Source organism: Lycium barbarum, chromosome 1, assembly GCF_019175385.1.
Source record: "Lycium barbarum isolate Lr01 chromosome 1, ASM1917538v2, whole genome shotgun sequence".
Taxonomy (NCBI): domain Eukaryota; kingdom Viridiplantae; phylum Streptophyta; class Magnoliopsida; order Solanales; family Solanaceae; genus Lycium; species Lycium barbarum.
Window position 1 is genome coordinate 8,239,314 of NC_083337.1, and position 15,163 is coordinate 8,254,476.

The window sequence follows — 15,163 nt, forward strand, 5'->3', positions numbered from 1 at the left end:
AAAGACTAATAATTGGGTCCCTGTAATTTTGGGGTTGCTTGCTTCTTTATATTTTTGCCTTATTGGTCAATTTTGTCATCTAACTATTGAATACACTGCTCATGAGTCATGACTCTGTCCGATCGATCACTTTTTCCAATTTGATGGCTAGATGAAGGTGTGGGATTTTACGTGTAACTAGTGTTTTGTTTAGAGCTAATAGTTAAAAACACACCGAAACTATCATGCAAATACCATACCCAAATATCACGTTTTCGCGAATTTAATATCCAATTATGAATTGTTTCATTTTCCTATTTGATATTACTATCTATGTATTAAAATACATCTTGAAGCTAATTAGGCCAACTATCGGTTATTTTTTTTTTCTACCTGAACTATCACCTATTCCTCTTAGTGTGTTTTAATTCATAAATAGTGATAGTTCAAGTAGGAAAAGAGAACAACGGATAATTTAGATTTGAAACTCGCGAAAAAGTGATATTTTGGGTAGTAAAAGGAAACAATTGTTAGTTTAGGTATGAAACTTGCGAAAAAGTGATTGTCCGGATATGTTTTTGACCATTATCTTTGTTTCTTTTAATTTAAAATTTTCTACCTAAACTCTCACTTATTCACCTATATGTATTTTAATACATAGATGGTGATAGTTCGGATAGGAAAAGATAACAACTGATAGTTTGAGTGTGAAACTCGCAAAAAATTGATAGTTCAATTGTGTTTTTGACCATTACCTTTTTTCTTTTAATTTAAATTTTGCTCTTTAATCTTCTCATATTCAAAGATTGTTGGTCTAACTAATTCGATTTATTTTAAATAAGTTCACTCAGGGATAAAAGAATTCCTTAGAGAAGATTCTCCATTTCCAGACTCAAATTCCGAAAACTTCTGATTACAAATAGTGAATCAAAACCATTCCATAGTAGTTTCGTGACAATTATGATATTAACGCAAGTACTTCATCTGAATATTCTTTGAGTACACTAGAACCTTATAAATAAAAATCATACTGCTTATTCACATCATAATTAGAGGCGGATTCAAAATTTATAATTTATGAATACACAATTCTAATTGAAAATGTTTTTAGTGCAGATCCGATGGAGCCTTTCCTACTATATTAACAATGTGAAGAAAAACAATAGATAGAAACAGACTAATCTGCAATCACATGGAAAAATTTCAACCAATATAAACATGAAACATGACAAACGTGGCAAGTTTTTCCATCATTTTAAAAAGATTTTTCTCCCATTTGGTGATGGGCTGATGACAGATGCTGTCCTTTATTGCCTGGCTGGCAACCCCTTTATGTCTAAGGCAGCCTCACCAGAAATGGGACCAACTCTTTATTGAACTAGAACTTTTTTGTGTGCTTATGAACTAGTACTTCCTCTGTATGTCGTTTGTTTTATATGCTCTTTAAGGAATATTAATTATGAAGGGTATTTGATTATTTTATCATCATTTATATCTAATTTATAATCTTTTTTATTAAATATTTACTTTATTTATGTGTCATCTCCATTAATGTTCAAATTCTACTAAGGATAAAATTGAAAAAACATAATTAATTGTGTCTTAAACTTTAAAAACGACAAATAAACTGAGACAACTATTTTTAATAACCGCGACAAATAAGTTCGAGACGGGACGAGTATATCTTTCTCATCTAGGTTTTCCCATTATTCCTCAAGTTTCATCCACTTTCTATAGGCATAAGGTAAATAAATCAATAGACAATAGAGAAGCCAGCACCTAATCTAGTGCCTACATCAACCAGCGGCTTTATACACATAGGTTGTTGGCTACTAAATTACACCTCAAAACACTACAATAAATTCAAGAAATAAATAGAAAATACTAACATAAATTGCTTCTCCAAATATGAGTTTCCGTTAGATCCATCTTCTCCAAAGTCTATCAAGTTTAGCAGATAGAGATTGTTAAATGAGACACTCACAATAATCGCCCTACTTGAGGACCAACGACCTTGTTGATTACAATCTGTACCACTTTTTGGATTCAACTCACCACTTCTAGTACCTCTCTGGCCCAATTGGTTATGGCTGACTTCTCATTTTACCAGACCGTACTCTGAGTCGCGGCCTCAAACGTTGGTCAAATCTGCTACCAGTCGTTGCAGATTGAACGCGAGCACCCAACCGAAAAGACTAGCCTATTAAGTAGGAGAACTCATTCAACCTATAAACACATTACAAATAGTTTTTGTCTTTAAGGAGTTGCTTCACCTTACATTATTGAACATTCATGTGGAAGGAAAATATCAATACCCCACTTTGTGTGTATTTGCGACAAAATATGCTGTAAAATTTATTATTCATGGTCTTAAATTATGTGACTACATCATATGGTTAATACTCCACTGTGATTCATTTAATTTATGACACAAGCTGGATTATACAAGAACAATGATCAATTTAAGTTTAACTCATTGTAGTATCCTTGTCCACTACCTTAGGGAGCTTGAATTTAGGATTTTGTTCCAAGAAAGCAGGTGGTCTCTGGTACACAATTGATGCTGCTCTAATCAAAATCCCAGCAGTTAGACCCCATATCAAGTATTTCTTGTTGTCCATCTCGTAGTCGAACAAATGAATTAAATACTTTTCTCCCATCCATTCTCTTTCTTCCGATCTCTTATTCTCGTCCTGCATAAAGACATTTGTGCGTAAGTATCCAAGAAATGGGAGAAACTTATTCGTGTGACCTTCCGAAGGAAATGTTCGCAAGTACAAACCTTGAGAAACATCTCCAATGGGACATCGAAAACTGCTTCTACTTCAGAGACATTAGGAGTGGGATTGAATTCCTTTTTATTGGAGAGTATCCCAATCACAGGAATTACTCTAAGAAGATGCTGCATAAATAACAAATGTATTAGAAATATACACGCATCGGAAACAGCCTCTCTACCAAGGTAGGGGTAAGGTCTGCGTAAACTCTACCCTCCCCGGACCCCACTTTGTGGGATTTAACTGGGTATGTTGTTGTTGTTGTTGTATTAGAAATATACGCGCAATCTAAAAGTACATAGGGTTCAAGCTGCTAGTACAATGGTGTGACCGGTTATTTTAAGCACCAATAATAATCTCATAGGGATCAGAATTTGGGCCTCACTGCCATGTAAATGCAAAACCAGCACTAAGTTTGAAAACTTTGTAAAGCTTGAATATAACAGATGACATCCACCAAAGATTCCCGATAAATATAGTCTTACGTCCTAAAAATAGTCTTTGCTTAATCAATATGGTAAGTCATGTAACTAAGAGGAATTTCCTTTTATTTACCATTATTATCCATTTTTTTAACCTCTATATATTTCTTGATTGCTTCAATTTATTCCTTCTTTTTATACATTACATCTCTTTATTTCAGATGGTGGATTGCTGATGACAAGACACACAAATTGGAGGAGAGTAAAATGGAAGGCCTACTAGCAGATGATGGGTTTACTTCCTAATTAACCTAAGTGGGCAACTGTATCTCCACCAAGCTCTAAAATCATTTCCTTTTCTTTTGTCTGCTTTATGCTTTTATCATTTGGAATGGAGTCAAGAGAAAAGTTTGAGAGGAAGTTTGCATCCTGGCAGATTCAATATCTCTTAATGGGTGGCAGGTTGCCTCTAATCAATAGTGTGCTTGGTAGCATCCCAACTTACTCCATGTGACTATTATCCATGCCAAGCAAGACTATGGAGCAACTAGATCAAATAAGGAGGAACTTCCTATGGGAAGGGAACAACACTGGGCACAAATTCCATTTAGTCAAATGGGACAGTGTGATGCTGCCAAAGCATTAAGGTGGGCTGCGCATCAGGGACCTGGCCAAACACAATAAATGCCTACTAGCGAACTGGTTGTGGAGATATACACAAGAGGACCAGAGTTTATGGAAGGAAGTGGTCAGGCAAAGTATGGAAGCCAAGACCACTGGAGTGCTAAGCAGACAACAGCCCCATATGGAGTAGGAGTTTGGAAGAGCATAAGCAGACTCTGTGATGAATTCACACAGAATCCGTTGGAAAAATAATAGAGATGATCACATTAAGAAGAACAAATAAGAGACAAATAAAATATAGTAATAACAATAAAGATAAGACAGGATTGAAATTGAAAAACCCGGTTCAAGGCACGCTATGGATGGCGCTGTCTTCGGAGTAGATTTCCGTCGCTACCCCGATGCAAATAGCAAAGTGACATTCGACTCCCAAGATACAATGAACCATTGAGGAATCTTCTAATGTGCACTCAAATAGAAGTTCACCCTTTTAATCTCTCGACTGCTTTTGTAGGAACTCAGAATACGGAAAAAAATGGACTCTTGAAGAGAATGAAATTATAGAGAGCCTAAAGATCTAGATCTGCCATACAAAAATTCTGCAATGGGATTGTATTTAGGGCGTCCCTTGTATTTATAGAAAGTGAAACACACCTCTTCATGAATAGATGTACCCCTTAAGATTGGATGACACCTTTTCACAATGAATAGGTGTATCTTTTAAAGAATGGGTAACACCTTTTCATAATAAATTGTGTCTTTTCAAGAGAGTGTGTAAATTTTGAATCACTTCTAAAATATTCCAACAGAATCATCATCTGGTAGTTGGGAATGGTCAACATGTCAAGTTCTGGAAGGAAAACACCCCTCTAAAGAATGATTTCCCTGCCTTGATTCAAATATCTAAGGAGCCAGATGCAACAGTGCAACAATATAGAGATGGCAATATTTCGAATCAACTTTCAGAAGGAACCTGCAAGACTGGGAATTGGAGAATTTGCTCAAACTCTTACAAGCTCAAAATGGGTTCATTGGTAATGACGTTGCACCACACCAGTTTAGATTGGGGCATACTAAAAAGAAGCGAACAGGAGATGGTAAATAATGCGATGATATTATGGAGGAAGTAGTTTGAACAACAGTGTGGAATTGTTTAGGCTTAAGGCTATTGGTCTTAGACCGGGTAATCATATGATGAGTGGGTGTCGCTGTAGAGTCGGACGCAACAAGGGAAGGTTGTGACGCCATGGGAGGCGGGGCAAGTGACGAGGAAGAAGGTTGTACCGTAGGATTCTGGGTCAAAGGTCCAGTGGACTTATTTCGGTGCTGGTAAATGATTATTGTGGGTTGATGTTGAGCATTTAAATGGGGAGAGGGGTGAACTGGTGAGGCTGAAACAGTTGGTTGAGGTGAATCATGGTCGGAAACTGAATTTGGTGCGGCGAGAGGAGGGGGCAGCGGAGTTGTTGGAGAAGGAGAAGAAGTATCAGATAAGCGAGAAACTAAATTACCTGAGACAGTGGTACCTGTTGGGGCAGAGGAGACGAGTGAATGTGTACCCACGGGCTGCTGCACTATCTGAGTAGGAAGTTCATAAGAGACATTTGAACTCAGAGTATTATCCTGTGGTGGTTGTTCAGTTGAACAAGTTTCCCAAGATACATTTTTATTTTCTGTATTTTTCAAATGGGAACTGATTTTCCAAAAACAAGACGTCGCGTGATAAATAAATTTTGAAAGTTAAAGGATCAAAACATTGATGGCAGTAATGTTTATTCGAAAATCCTAAATAAACACATGGTGTCGAACGGGGCTCTAATTTATTTTTGGCATATGGTTTGAGCATGGATAACACAAGCAACCAAATACTTTAATGGAGTCATACTTGGGCATAGTTTGAAACAAAATTTCAAAGGGGCTCTTATGCTGAAGATTGGGTGTAGTTAGCCTGTTTATCAGATAAACAGCTTGTTGGCAGGCAAAACTCAAAAAGTGTGAGGGCAAAGATGCTTGGTGCAGCAAGGTTCTAGCCGTTTCAATAACATGCCAGTGTCGTCTTTCGACTAGAGCAACTCTTTGTGGAGTATATGGGGGTGACACTAATTGCTCTATGCCATGTGTTTTAAGATAGGACTGGAAACTTTGAAATTCACCACCACCATCAGTGTAAAAAGATTGAATTTTTGTGTTGAACCGTCGTTCAAGCAACGGATGTAAATGTTGAAAAACTTCCAGAGTTTCATTTTTTGATTTTAAAGTGAACAACCACATATATTTCGAAAATTGATCAACAAATGACACATAATATCTTTTTTTATCAATTGACATAACCGGAGATGGACCCCATAAATCGCTATAAAGGATTTGCAGTGGCTTATTACTTTGCAATGAATTTTCGGAAAAAGTCAACCTGTGCATTTTTATTTGAATAACAGGAATTACAAATGGAACTAACTTTAGGATCTGAAACAGGAAGGGAAAAATTATTCAAGACAGTATTTAAAACGCGGCGACTAGGATGGCCTAAACGCCGATGCCACAGGTGAATTGGAACAGCCACATTGCATTGAGTACAACGATGTGTGAAGCCCAGTGGCCACTCATACAACCCATCTTTATTCTGCCCGTGAACTAGGGGCCCCCCGTACTCAGATCCTTCACAAGATAATGGAAAGGAAAGAATTCAATAGATGAATGATTATCACAACAAAACTAAGAAACAGAAATAAGATTATTTTTTATGACAGGGGAGCATAAGGTATTAAGAAGTTTGAAATTATGATTTGATGCACTTATGTTAGCGTTACCGGTATGGGAAATTGGAATGGTGTTACCATTGCCCATAGTTATCTCTTCGGTGCCGTGGTAGTCATGTACGGTGGCTAGGCTTTGAGCATCAGAGGCAATATGATGATTAGCTCCACTATCCACAATCCAAGGGGTCCGTTGAGGAGAAAAACGAGCAGCCAAGTTTGCCTGGGCTTGCAAATGGTTATGTGACTGCAATCTGCATACTCTCGCAGAATGACCTACACGATCACATAGTTGACAGCGAATGTTTTTATCAAAGGACTGCGGCTGGTTGTTTCTTCGTGGGCGCCATGGTTGTGCTTGCCATTGCTGATTGTTGGTAGGAGTGTTTGCATTTGGACGGTGATTGCTGGAGTTAGGATTATTACCCTGACGAGGAGCAGCTGATGTAGTCTTTTGTGCTACAGCAGCGGTAATAGGTGTTGATAGCGGCTTCTTGTCTTCCTCATGCTTTAGAAAAAGCTCATGATCCAGCAGCTTTTCATAAAGCTCTTCATATGAAATTGTAGATTCTCGAGCACGAATGGCAGCAAAAAGTTCTCGAAATTCAGATCCGAGTCCACTGAGAATTTTAACGATGAGTTCCGGGTTTGATACAGGCACACCAGCAGTTGCAAGTTCATCGCAAAGTGATCGAACTTGATGAAGATAATCAGTGACCGGACAAGAGTCTTTAGTGAGACGAGCCAATCGGTCTCGCAAGCTGAAAATTCTTGTTTCGGATTTGTTCGCATACGCAGTATGCAAAGCATCCCAGGCAGCTTTGACGGAGACTGCAACAGCAACAGTGGGGGCAAGTGTAGGATCAACGGAGGCCAAGATAGCATTTTGAATTAACTGATCTTGGCGATGCCAGGGAAGGAACTCAGGGTTATCAATATCTTGATTGTTTTGAGAGATGGTGCGAGTAGGGGCAGGGATGGAGCCATCGAGATGCCCAAAGAGATTGTGACCACGCATAAGCATTGAAACTTGAGCTTTCCACAGGGAGAAATTGTGACTGCCTGTTAATTTTATGGGCAGCTGGGTAACGGGATTGAATTGGACAATAGTAAAGGCGTTATTGACTCCATCGGCATTGGTCACAGAGGTATTAGGGGCCATTTGAGTGTTTGGGTGAGTAAGCAGAAAAAAAAATGGATCAACTCATGGGAGTTTAGTGTAGCTCGGATACCATAAAAAGAAGCGAACAGAAGATGGTAAATAATGCGATGATATTATTTGCTTGTATGGCAGAGTATTTATACAAAATATGTACAGCACCTGTATCTACAAGATAAACTTGAAAAAAGATAATGCCTATCAAAAGAGAGCCTAAATAGGAGGAGAAAGTTACACAGAATTCCTAAAGATTGGGAGTTACAAAAATAGGGAATCTACAGCAGTAAGAAGTCTTGAGTGAGCAGGTAATCTGATCTAGTAGTCATCCGTTATTACATACTAATGGAGGAAAGTTCACAGTGAACGCAACCTGCAAGCTAGCAACGGACTAGAATGCTATCACTGACAACTGGCCTTGGAAGTTAATCTGGAAGGTCCAGCTTCTACCCAAAATTGTATGCTTCAGCTGGACTGCAATATATAAAGCCAGTCTAACACAGGACATGCAAGGAGGAAGATTCAGACTCTGAACGGGTGCAATAGAGAAGCAGAAACCCTTACCCATCTGATAATGCAGTGCCCTGTTGCAGTAGACTTATGGAACATGTTCCTGACCCTTTTTGGCCTCAGAAGGGTAATGCCTAACACTATCATGGAAGTTTTTGAAAGTTGGAGCCACTGAAAAGTTGACAGCACCATCAAAAAGATTTGGAAGATGTTACCAGTTGCCATCTTTGGACTATATGGAGTGAAAGGAATAGAAGATTTTTTTATGGTCTCTCAACTATCCAATCTAGGCTCAAAGCTAGATGTCTTTTGTATTTAGTTAGTTGGGTTTTTGGTCCCAATGGATTACCCCGATAGCTTTTTAGATTTTGTTAGCTCTATGGTTGTATAATTTGTACTAGAGCCTAAGTTACTCGGACTCTCCTAAAATGTCGTCGGGTGCTTGTCAGATCCTACAAAAGTAATGTCTTTTTGGAGGATCCGACACGGGTGCGGCAACACTTTGGAAGAGTCCGAGTAACTTAGACTAGAGCTAACATACTTTTGCTCACTCTTTTATAACTATTTGCACCTTCTGGATGCCATAAATGGAATCAATTACTTCATAAAATTAAAAAAAAAAACATATGGGCACAGCTCCTTCGTGGAAGAATGATTTAAATAGATTTCTTCTTGTTGAATTAAATAGATTTCTTCTTGTTGAAGAATAATTAAAGAAAAACTAACTCGGCCTTACGGAAGGGTGTTTGCCCATACTAAATTCATCAACCGACTAGCACAAAGAACAGAGAAGATATTCTCAGCAGATTAATCATTACAATACAGATATCTCTCTCTTACTCCCTCTGTCCAATTTATGTGACACTCTTTCCTTTTTAGTTTGTCCCAAAAAGAATGACACCTTTCTATATTTAGTAGCAATTTAACTTTAAACTTCTCATTTTACCCTTAACAAGATAATTTATTGCCATACATATCTATGACTTATTTTAGACCACAAGTTTCAAAAGTCTTCCTTTCATTCTTAAACTCAGTGCCCAGTCAAACACCTTCACATAAATTGGGACAGAGGGAGTAGGAAACAAGTTGTCTGTCAAAGAATATTATGTTGACATCCACCCAAAGTTTCTTGACATACTAGAGTTTGTCTTATTATAGATGATATCTACATACCTTAGACAAGAATGGCTCAAGACAAGTCACAACATTAACCAATGAAGGATCTAGTCCTATCTCCTCCTTTGCTTCTCTGGTTGCAGTGTCAGCATCACTTGTATCTCCTTCTTCTGCTTTTCCTCCCGGCAATGCGACTTCACCTGCATGAATGACACATTAACTAAAATCAGCTAACCTAGCAAGGTATTACATATGAGAGGACAGTAGAAATAACAGCAAATGCCAAATCAAAATACATTAAGCAATTTGGTGACAAGATAATAGAAAGTTCATATCTTGAATAGACAAAATTTGCAAGCAAGACTCTCAATCACAAGAAAGATAGTAAAGTGCGTAAACATACAAGTAACAACATTTTACCAGCAACACATATATGTATCAAACTGATTTTCAGAATCACCCAACCACAATCTCTACAAACAAAACAAAACAAAAAGACAAGATCTACACCATTATGTCAGCTTAGTTTTAGCAATCAATTTAACATAGTGAAATCAACTGAATGAAAACAAGGATATAAGCTACACTAAGCATCTTTATTGCCCATTGCTGACTAAAATCCTCTTAATAATCTAACAGAAATTACGCCGTATTTTAACATGCAAAAACAACACAAGAATTTTCCATAAGCTAGGACAAATACATTATAGCTGAACAGAATCCACTGTGCTGAATAAAGTTCCGAACAAGCAACAAAACCACACTATCACCATCGACAATATAAGCTGCACACCTCTTGCATGCATCAAATCACAATAACATATCAAAGCAAGCAATCAACTACATCTCAATCCAAGAAACTATTTGGAGTTAGCTATATGAATCCTCTATATCCAACCCTTTCTATTCAGACCCATTTCATCCCAATACTTAAAAACTTATCCATTAAGATAGATTACGAGTTCTCCATATGATCTGCCAAAACCCCACTACACTCTGAGGGTCGGAGCTAGAGTATAAGATACAAGCTGAGACGAAGTCAGTAGCTTTTGCTTAGACCCTCTATTTGTTTTAGGAAACTAATTAAACATGTATAAGTATATAAATAGCGAACCAGTAACTAAGACGAGATACAGCTCTGATGGCAAGTTCAAAAGCCATAAACTTCAAATCCTGCCTCCGCCTCTGACTCTCGATGATCAATCAACCGCCATAACCCCTCCTATCTGAATGAATTTTGTGAGGTTATTTATCCCAATATTTTGCACTCTCTTTTATATAGAAGATTGCTCATTTCCGCCTGTGGATCAATTGACTGAACCACGTTAAATTATTGTGTCTCTATTTCTCTTTTGTTGTCTGATTTACAGTCTTTTCCAGGTTTACTTTATTAGCTTCCGCATGATACCTGATTATTTCGATCCGAACACTATCACTTGGTCACTACCCAGTGTAATCCCACAATAGTGGGGTCTGGGGAGGGTAAGATGTACGCAGCCTTACCCCTACCTGGGTAGGGAGGCTGTTTCCGATTGACCCTCGGCAACCCTCCTCCTTTATCCGGGCTTGGGACCGGCAATGTGAGCGAGCTCACACAGGCGGAGTTGATCCGAACACTATCACTAACAACCCAAAAAAGTTTCAACACAATACTCCTTCCGTCCCAATTTTATGTGACACAATTCGGATTCCAATAGTCAAATTTCTTTACTTGGACCGTGAATTCGGACTAAATAATTTTCATATTTAGAAACTACATAAAAAGTACTACTCCCTTTGTCCCAAAAAGATTGTCCTCCTTTCCTTTTTAGTCTGTCCCAAAAAATTGTCCCCTTTCTATATTTAGAAACAATTCAACTTTACGAGATGATTTACAGCCACACAAGTATCTAAGGCTTGTTTTGGACCACACATTTCAAAAGTCTTCCTTTATTTCTTAAATTTTGTGTCAAGTCAAAAGAGGACAATCTTTTTAGGACGGAGGGAGTACTACATAAGTCATACTAATAACTAACAATTTAGCATATTTAAGGGCATACGAAGAAATCGTGGTCAAAGGTTTTCTTGTTTTTTCTGAGGGCCATCGGACTGGGGAAACCCTGAATTATCCGTGGTGCACTTGCGGGAAACCCTGAATTATCCGTGGTGCACTTGCGGGAAACTCCTTGCCGAGGGCTTGTGCACCCCCGGATTAGTCGGGGCTCAAAGAGACTCGGACACCCGGCGCTAATCAAAAAAAAAAAAAAGATTTTCTTGTTTTACTCTCGAAAAGCGAAAAAAGTGCCGCATAAATTAGGACAAATGAGTACTTCTCTTTTGTTTGTCTGATTTTTCGTCTTGTTAGCTTCCACATAACACCTGATTATTTCGATCCTAGCACTATCACCTCCAACCCAAAAAATTCTTCACAATATATACAGTTACAAAAATGTGTAAAATTCACCACTAACCAGAGTGAGTAGATAGCTTGGAAGACCTCTTAGTAAGAATAACTCTTAGTTCCCCATCATTATCCCCTTCAAACAAACAGATCAAAACAGCTGCTCTTTTTGGTTTAAATCTCTCTTGCTTTACAGCACCAACTGGTGTCACTGATTCTTGAAAACCCAATTGAGAAACCACTTTCCCAGCACTCTCTTCCAATTTCTGCTCCTCGAAATCCGTGTCATCATCAAGAAATGGTGGTGGTGGTGGTGCTTTGTAAAGACGTAATTGTTGAGCTAAGCAAAATAATCTTTGAGAACTTTTAGATGATGATGAGGAGGAGGAGGAATCCATTATGAGTAATTTGTGAAGTGAATTTGGAGATTGAAATGATGAAATAGATAGTATTGACATTGACAATCTTCGAATTGATGATAGCATTTCTCATAGCTAGTAGTAGTAATAAATTGAGCTTAATTCGTATCGGGTTAAAGCATAATTTCAAACCAAGCTCAATTATTTGTGAATTTTCTTTTTTAGAATTTTTGTTTAGTTTTTACAGAAAAATAGAGTTTTTGAAAGAAAAACAATTTTGGAGAATTTTCGAAAGCTAATGCTCCCTCCGTCTCATAATAAGTGTCACCTTAGCTAAATTTTTTTGTCCCATAATAAGTGTTACCTTAGGAAATCAAGGCATAAATTGACTAGTTGTTTCTAATTCTAACCTCAGATAATAAAGTAACATCTTAATGATGATTGGAATAGCCACATAGTAATTTGGTATTGTTAGATTCTCAATATCAAAAGGTTTACTTCTTGTGCATGCTCTAATCAAAAGGTAAAAGTAATTTATTTTTATTATATAGGAGTAATTTGGTAAACTTCACATTGCATTGTTGGTTTTTTAATATGCGTATTTTTTGCTAAGGTGACATTTGTTATGGGACGGAGGGATTAATTGTCACGCTAAACCTGTTATTTCTTAAAATTCGAAGCATCCACGAGGAGAACTTAATGTATTTAGTTAATTAAAAAGAAATTAATATTAAAAATTCCTTTGCTCGTTAAAAAATGACATTATTTATTTATTTTAAAAGGATGATATTTTTTCGAAGAGTGACAAAATGAGATCTTAGTTTTTTTTTTCATTTTGTGAAAAGAGGAGTTTGAGGGTGTTGAATCAATGGAGTGATTTCAACTTAAATCCTTAAGGTAATGATTCTCTAACATTCTAAAATGATTACGCTTAATTTTTGTAAGAATTTAACCATTAAATCATGTAATTTGAATGCCTAAATTGACCTAGTTTCTAAGTTAGGCAAATCGGGTATTTGAATTAGCAATTGAAGTCAAAATGAATACTCCATCATATAATTGAATTCATGAGCTTAGGGGTAACTCGTTCACATATCTTCTTTTAGAATTTGACCGAGGATTGACTATAATTTGATTTTGACTTTTCCCTAAATTATGGAAATAGAGCATTTAGCTTATAAAGTGTTGTTCAATAATTTGCATACATTGAGATCGTTGGACATTGTAGGATAGACTCGAATTCAATGATATCACATCATGATTTATAATTGGTTTGCTAATTTGAACATGACATTCTAGATGCATTTATTTAGGAAGCATGTGATGATGCATATTGTTTCTCTATGTGTTAGAGATGCATAACATGACTTCGTGCTTATTACTTGATACTGATATGTTACATTGTTTTAACTTAATTGAATATGATTTATGAGTTGAGGTAGTGCTAGCATCGGCAGTACTCAGTTCACGCACAGTGGAGACGGGGTTGGTGATACACGTAGTTGGTTAGGTTGTTGATGATGTGATTTTCCTATGGACGGACTGTTGAAACGCATAGTATGCATGTGATGATGTGTCTTATATATGGATATTCTATTGCAATGCATAGGCGCAATGGGTCTTTAGGAGATTATTTGTCATTAAAGCAGTATACCTATGTGATTTAAATCTGTAATGACTGATGTTGATGAGCTAAGCAATGACAAAGTTTCACTTCTATAAGTTCGAGCTCTAAGATAGTCCTGGACCTACATAAATTCGAACTCTAGGATGCCATCATAGAACTTCACCTGTACAAATTTTGAACTCCATGAACAGTCCTAGAATTTCATTTTTAGCAACTTAAAGAAAACTTTCTAGAGTTCATATGGCTATTTTCCAATTATTTCGCCACATTCTTTAAGTTTTGAGTATTTTTCAACTTTACGAGCGGTGACTTAGACAACCCTTGTGTCGTTTTGTGTACTATGAATGAAGTAGAATTTGCACCAAATATCTGTTTTTAGTGTGTCATTTAAAGCATAGTCAATTTTTAAAAATATTTAAATTTTAGCCTAAAGAGAGGAATTTCGGATAAAACTACTACTTTTCTTCTTCTCCTCCTCCGTTTCCGCATATTCTTTAGATTTTTTATAAACTTCGTCCATTCCTTAACTAGAAATTCAAATAACGACTATTTGTGTGGTTGCCACGTGAACGAATCGTGTAGGGCACCAGCCCATAATCATGCAAATTGCAAAGTATGATGGGATTATTTTAAGGGAAAATACATTAAAAAAAAAAAAAAAAAATCCCAACGTATACTCGGATTAATTATGACGTATCCAACCTTTGCGGGCGACCTATTACCCCTGGCCTTATTTTTTCTGTACTTTGTACCAGTTTTTGGCTGACGTGGCACCAAAAAAAAAAAATTGATGCCCAGTTGCATAGTGGAGAGTGTTGCACACTCTCCGCCACATTGGTGCCACGTCACTGCCACTTTTCTTTTCTTTTTTTCATATGATTTTTCTTTTATTAATTATATTTACACTAATTAACCTCTAATTAACCATTAAACCATTAATTTTGTCTTCTTCATCACTAAATCCTTCTTGCTCTTCTGAAGAAATTCATCAATCCATTTTCTTCCTCCATTAACACACACACACATTCAACCCATTTTCTTCCTCCATTAACACACACATTCAATTTAATCATCAATCATAAAGAGCTTATTTTCAAGAAACATTCAACCCATTTTCTTCCTTCATTAACACACACATTCAATTTCATCATAAACCCCCCTTCTTCTTCTTATTCTTCTTCATGTCAGCCCCCCTCCCCCCCCCCCCCCCCCCCCCGGCAACCTGCTGTTGACACCCAATTTTGTCCCTCCTTTATTTAATTCTATTCATTCGGACGTCTAAATTTATTGACGAGCTAGATACTTTATTTTCACTGCTATTTATATTCACTACTTTTATTTTAACATTACAAGTATTAATTTATCACAAATTTTAAATGTTCATCGTCATTTCACTTTCGGGTTTGGAATCGTTAAATTAATTACAAGACAACACTTTGTAAATCCTTACTTTCTATATA

The 15,163-nt window shown here is 37.0% G+C and overlaps 1 protein-coding gene across 3 annotated transcripts; it reads right to left on the minus strand.

Annotated features, from left to right (window-relative positions):
• Positions 1-1,682: 1,682 nt before the first annotated feature.
• LOC132630975 (nudix hydrolase 15, mitochondrial-like) lies at positions 1,683-12,253 on the minus strand. Of its 3 annotated transcripts, none has more exons than XM_060346571.1 (5): positions 11,788-12,253; positions 9,395-9,537; positions 2,762-2,881; positions 2,478-2,672; positions 1,683-2,179 (listed from the first exon to the last, which is right to left on the minus strand). In XM_060346571.1, exons 1-5 carry the CDS (start codon positions 12,200-12,202, stop codon positions 2,111-2,113), a joined length of 942 nt encoding a protein of 313 aa, XP_060202554.1. In that variant the 5' UTR covers positions 12,203-12,253; the 3' UTR covers positions 1,683-2,110. The 3 variants fall into 3 exon arrangements, with proteins under 3 accessions (XP_060202554.1, XP_060202559.1, XP_060202557.1); XM_060346576.1 differs by having other exon boundaries at positions 1,683-2,205; positions 11,788-12,252; XM_060346574.1 differs by lacking the exon at positions 1,683-2,179 and having other exon boundaries at positions 2,324-2,672; positions 11,788-12,251.
• Positions 12,254-15,163: the final 2,910 nt, after the last annotated feature.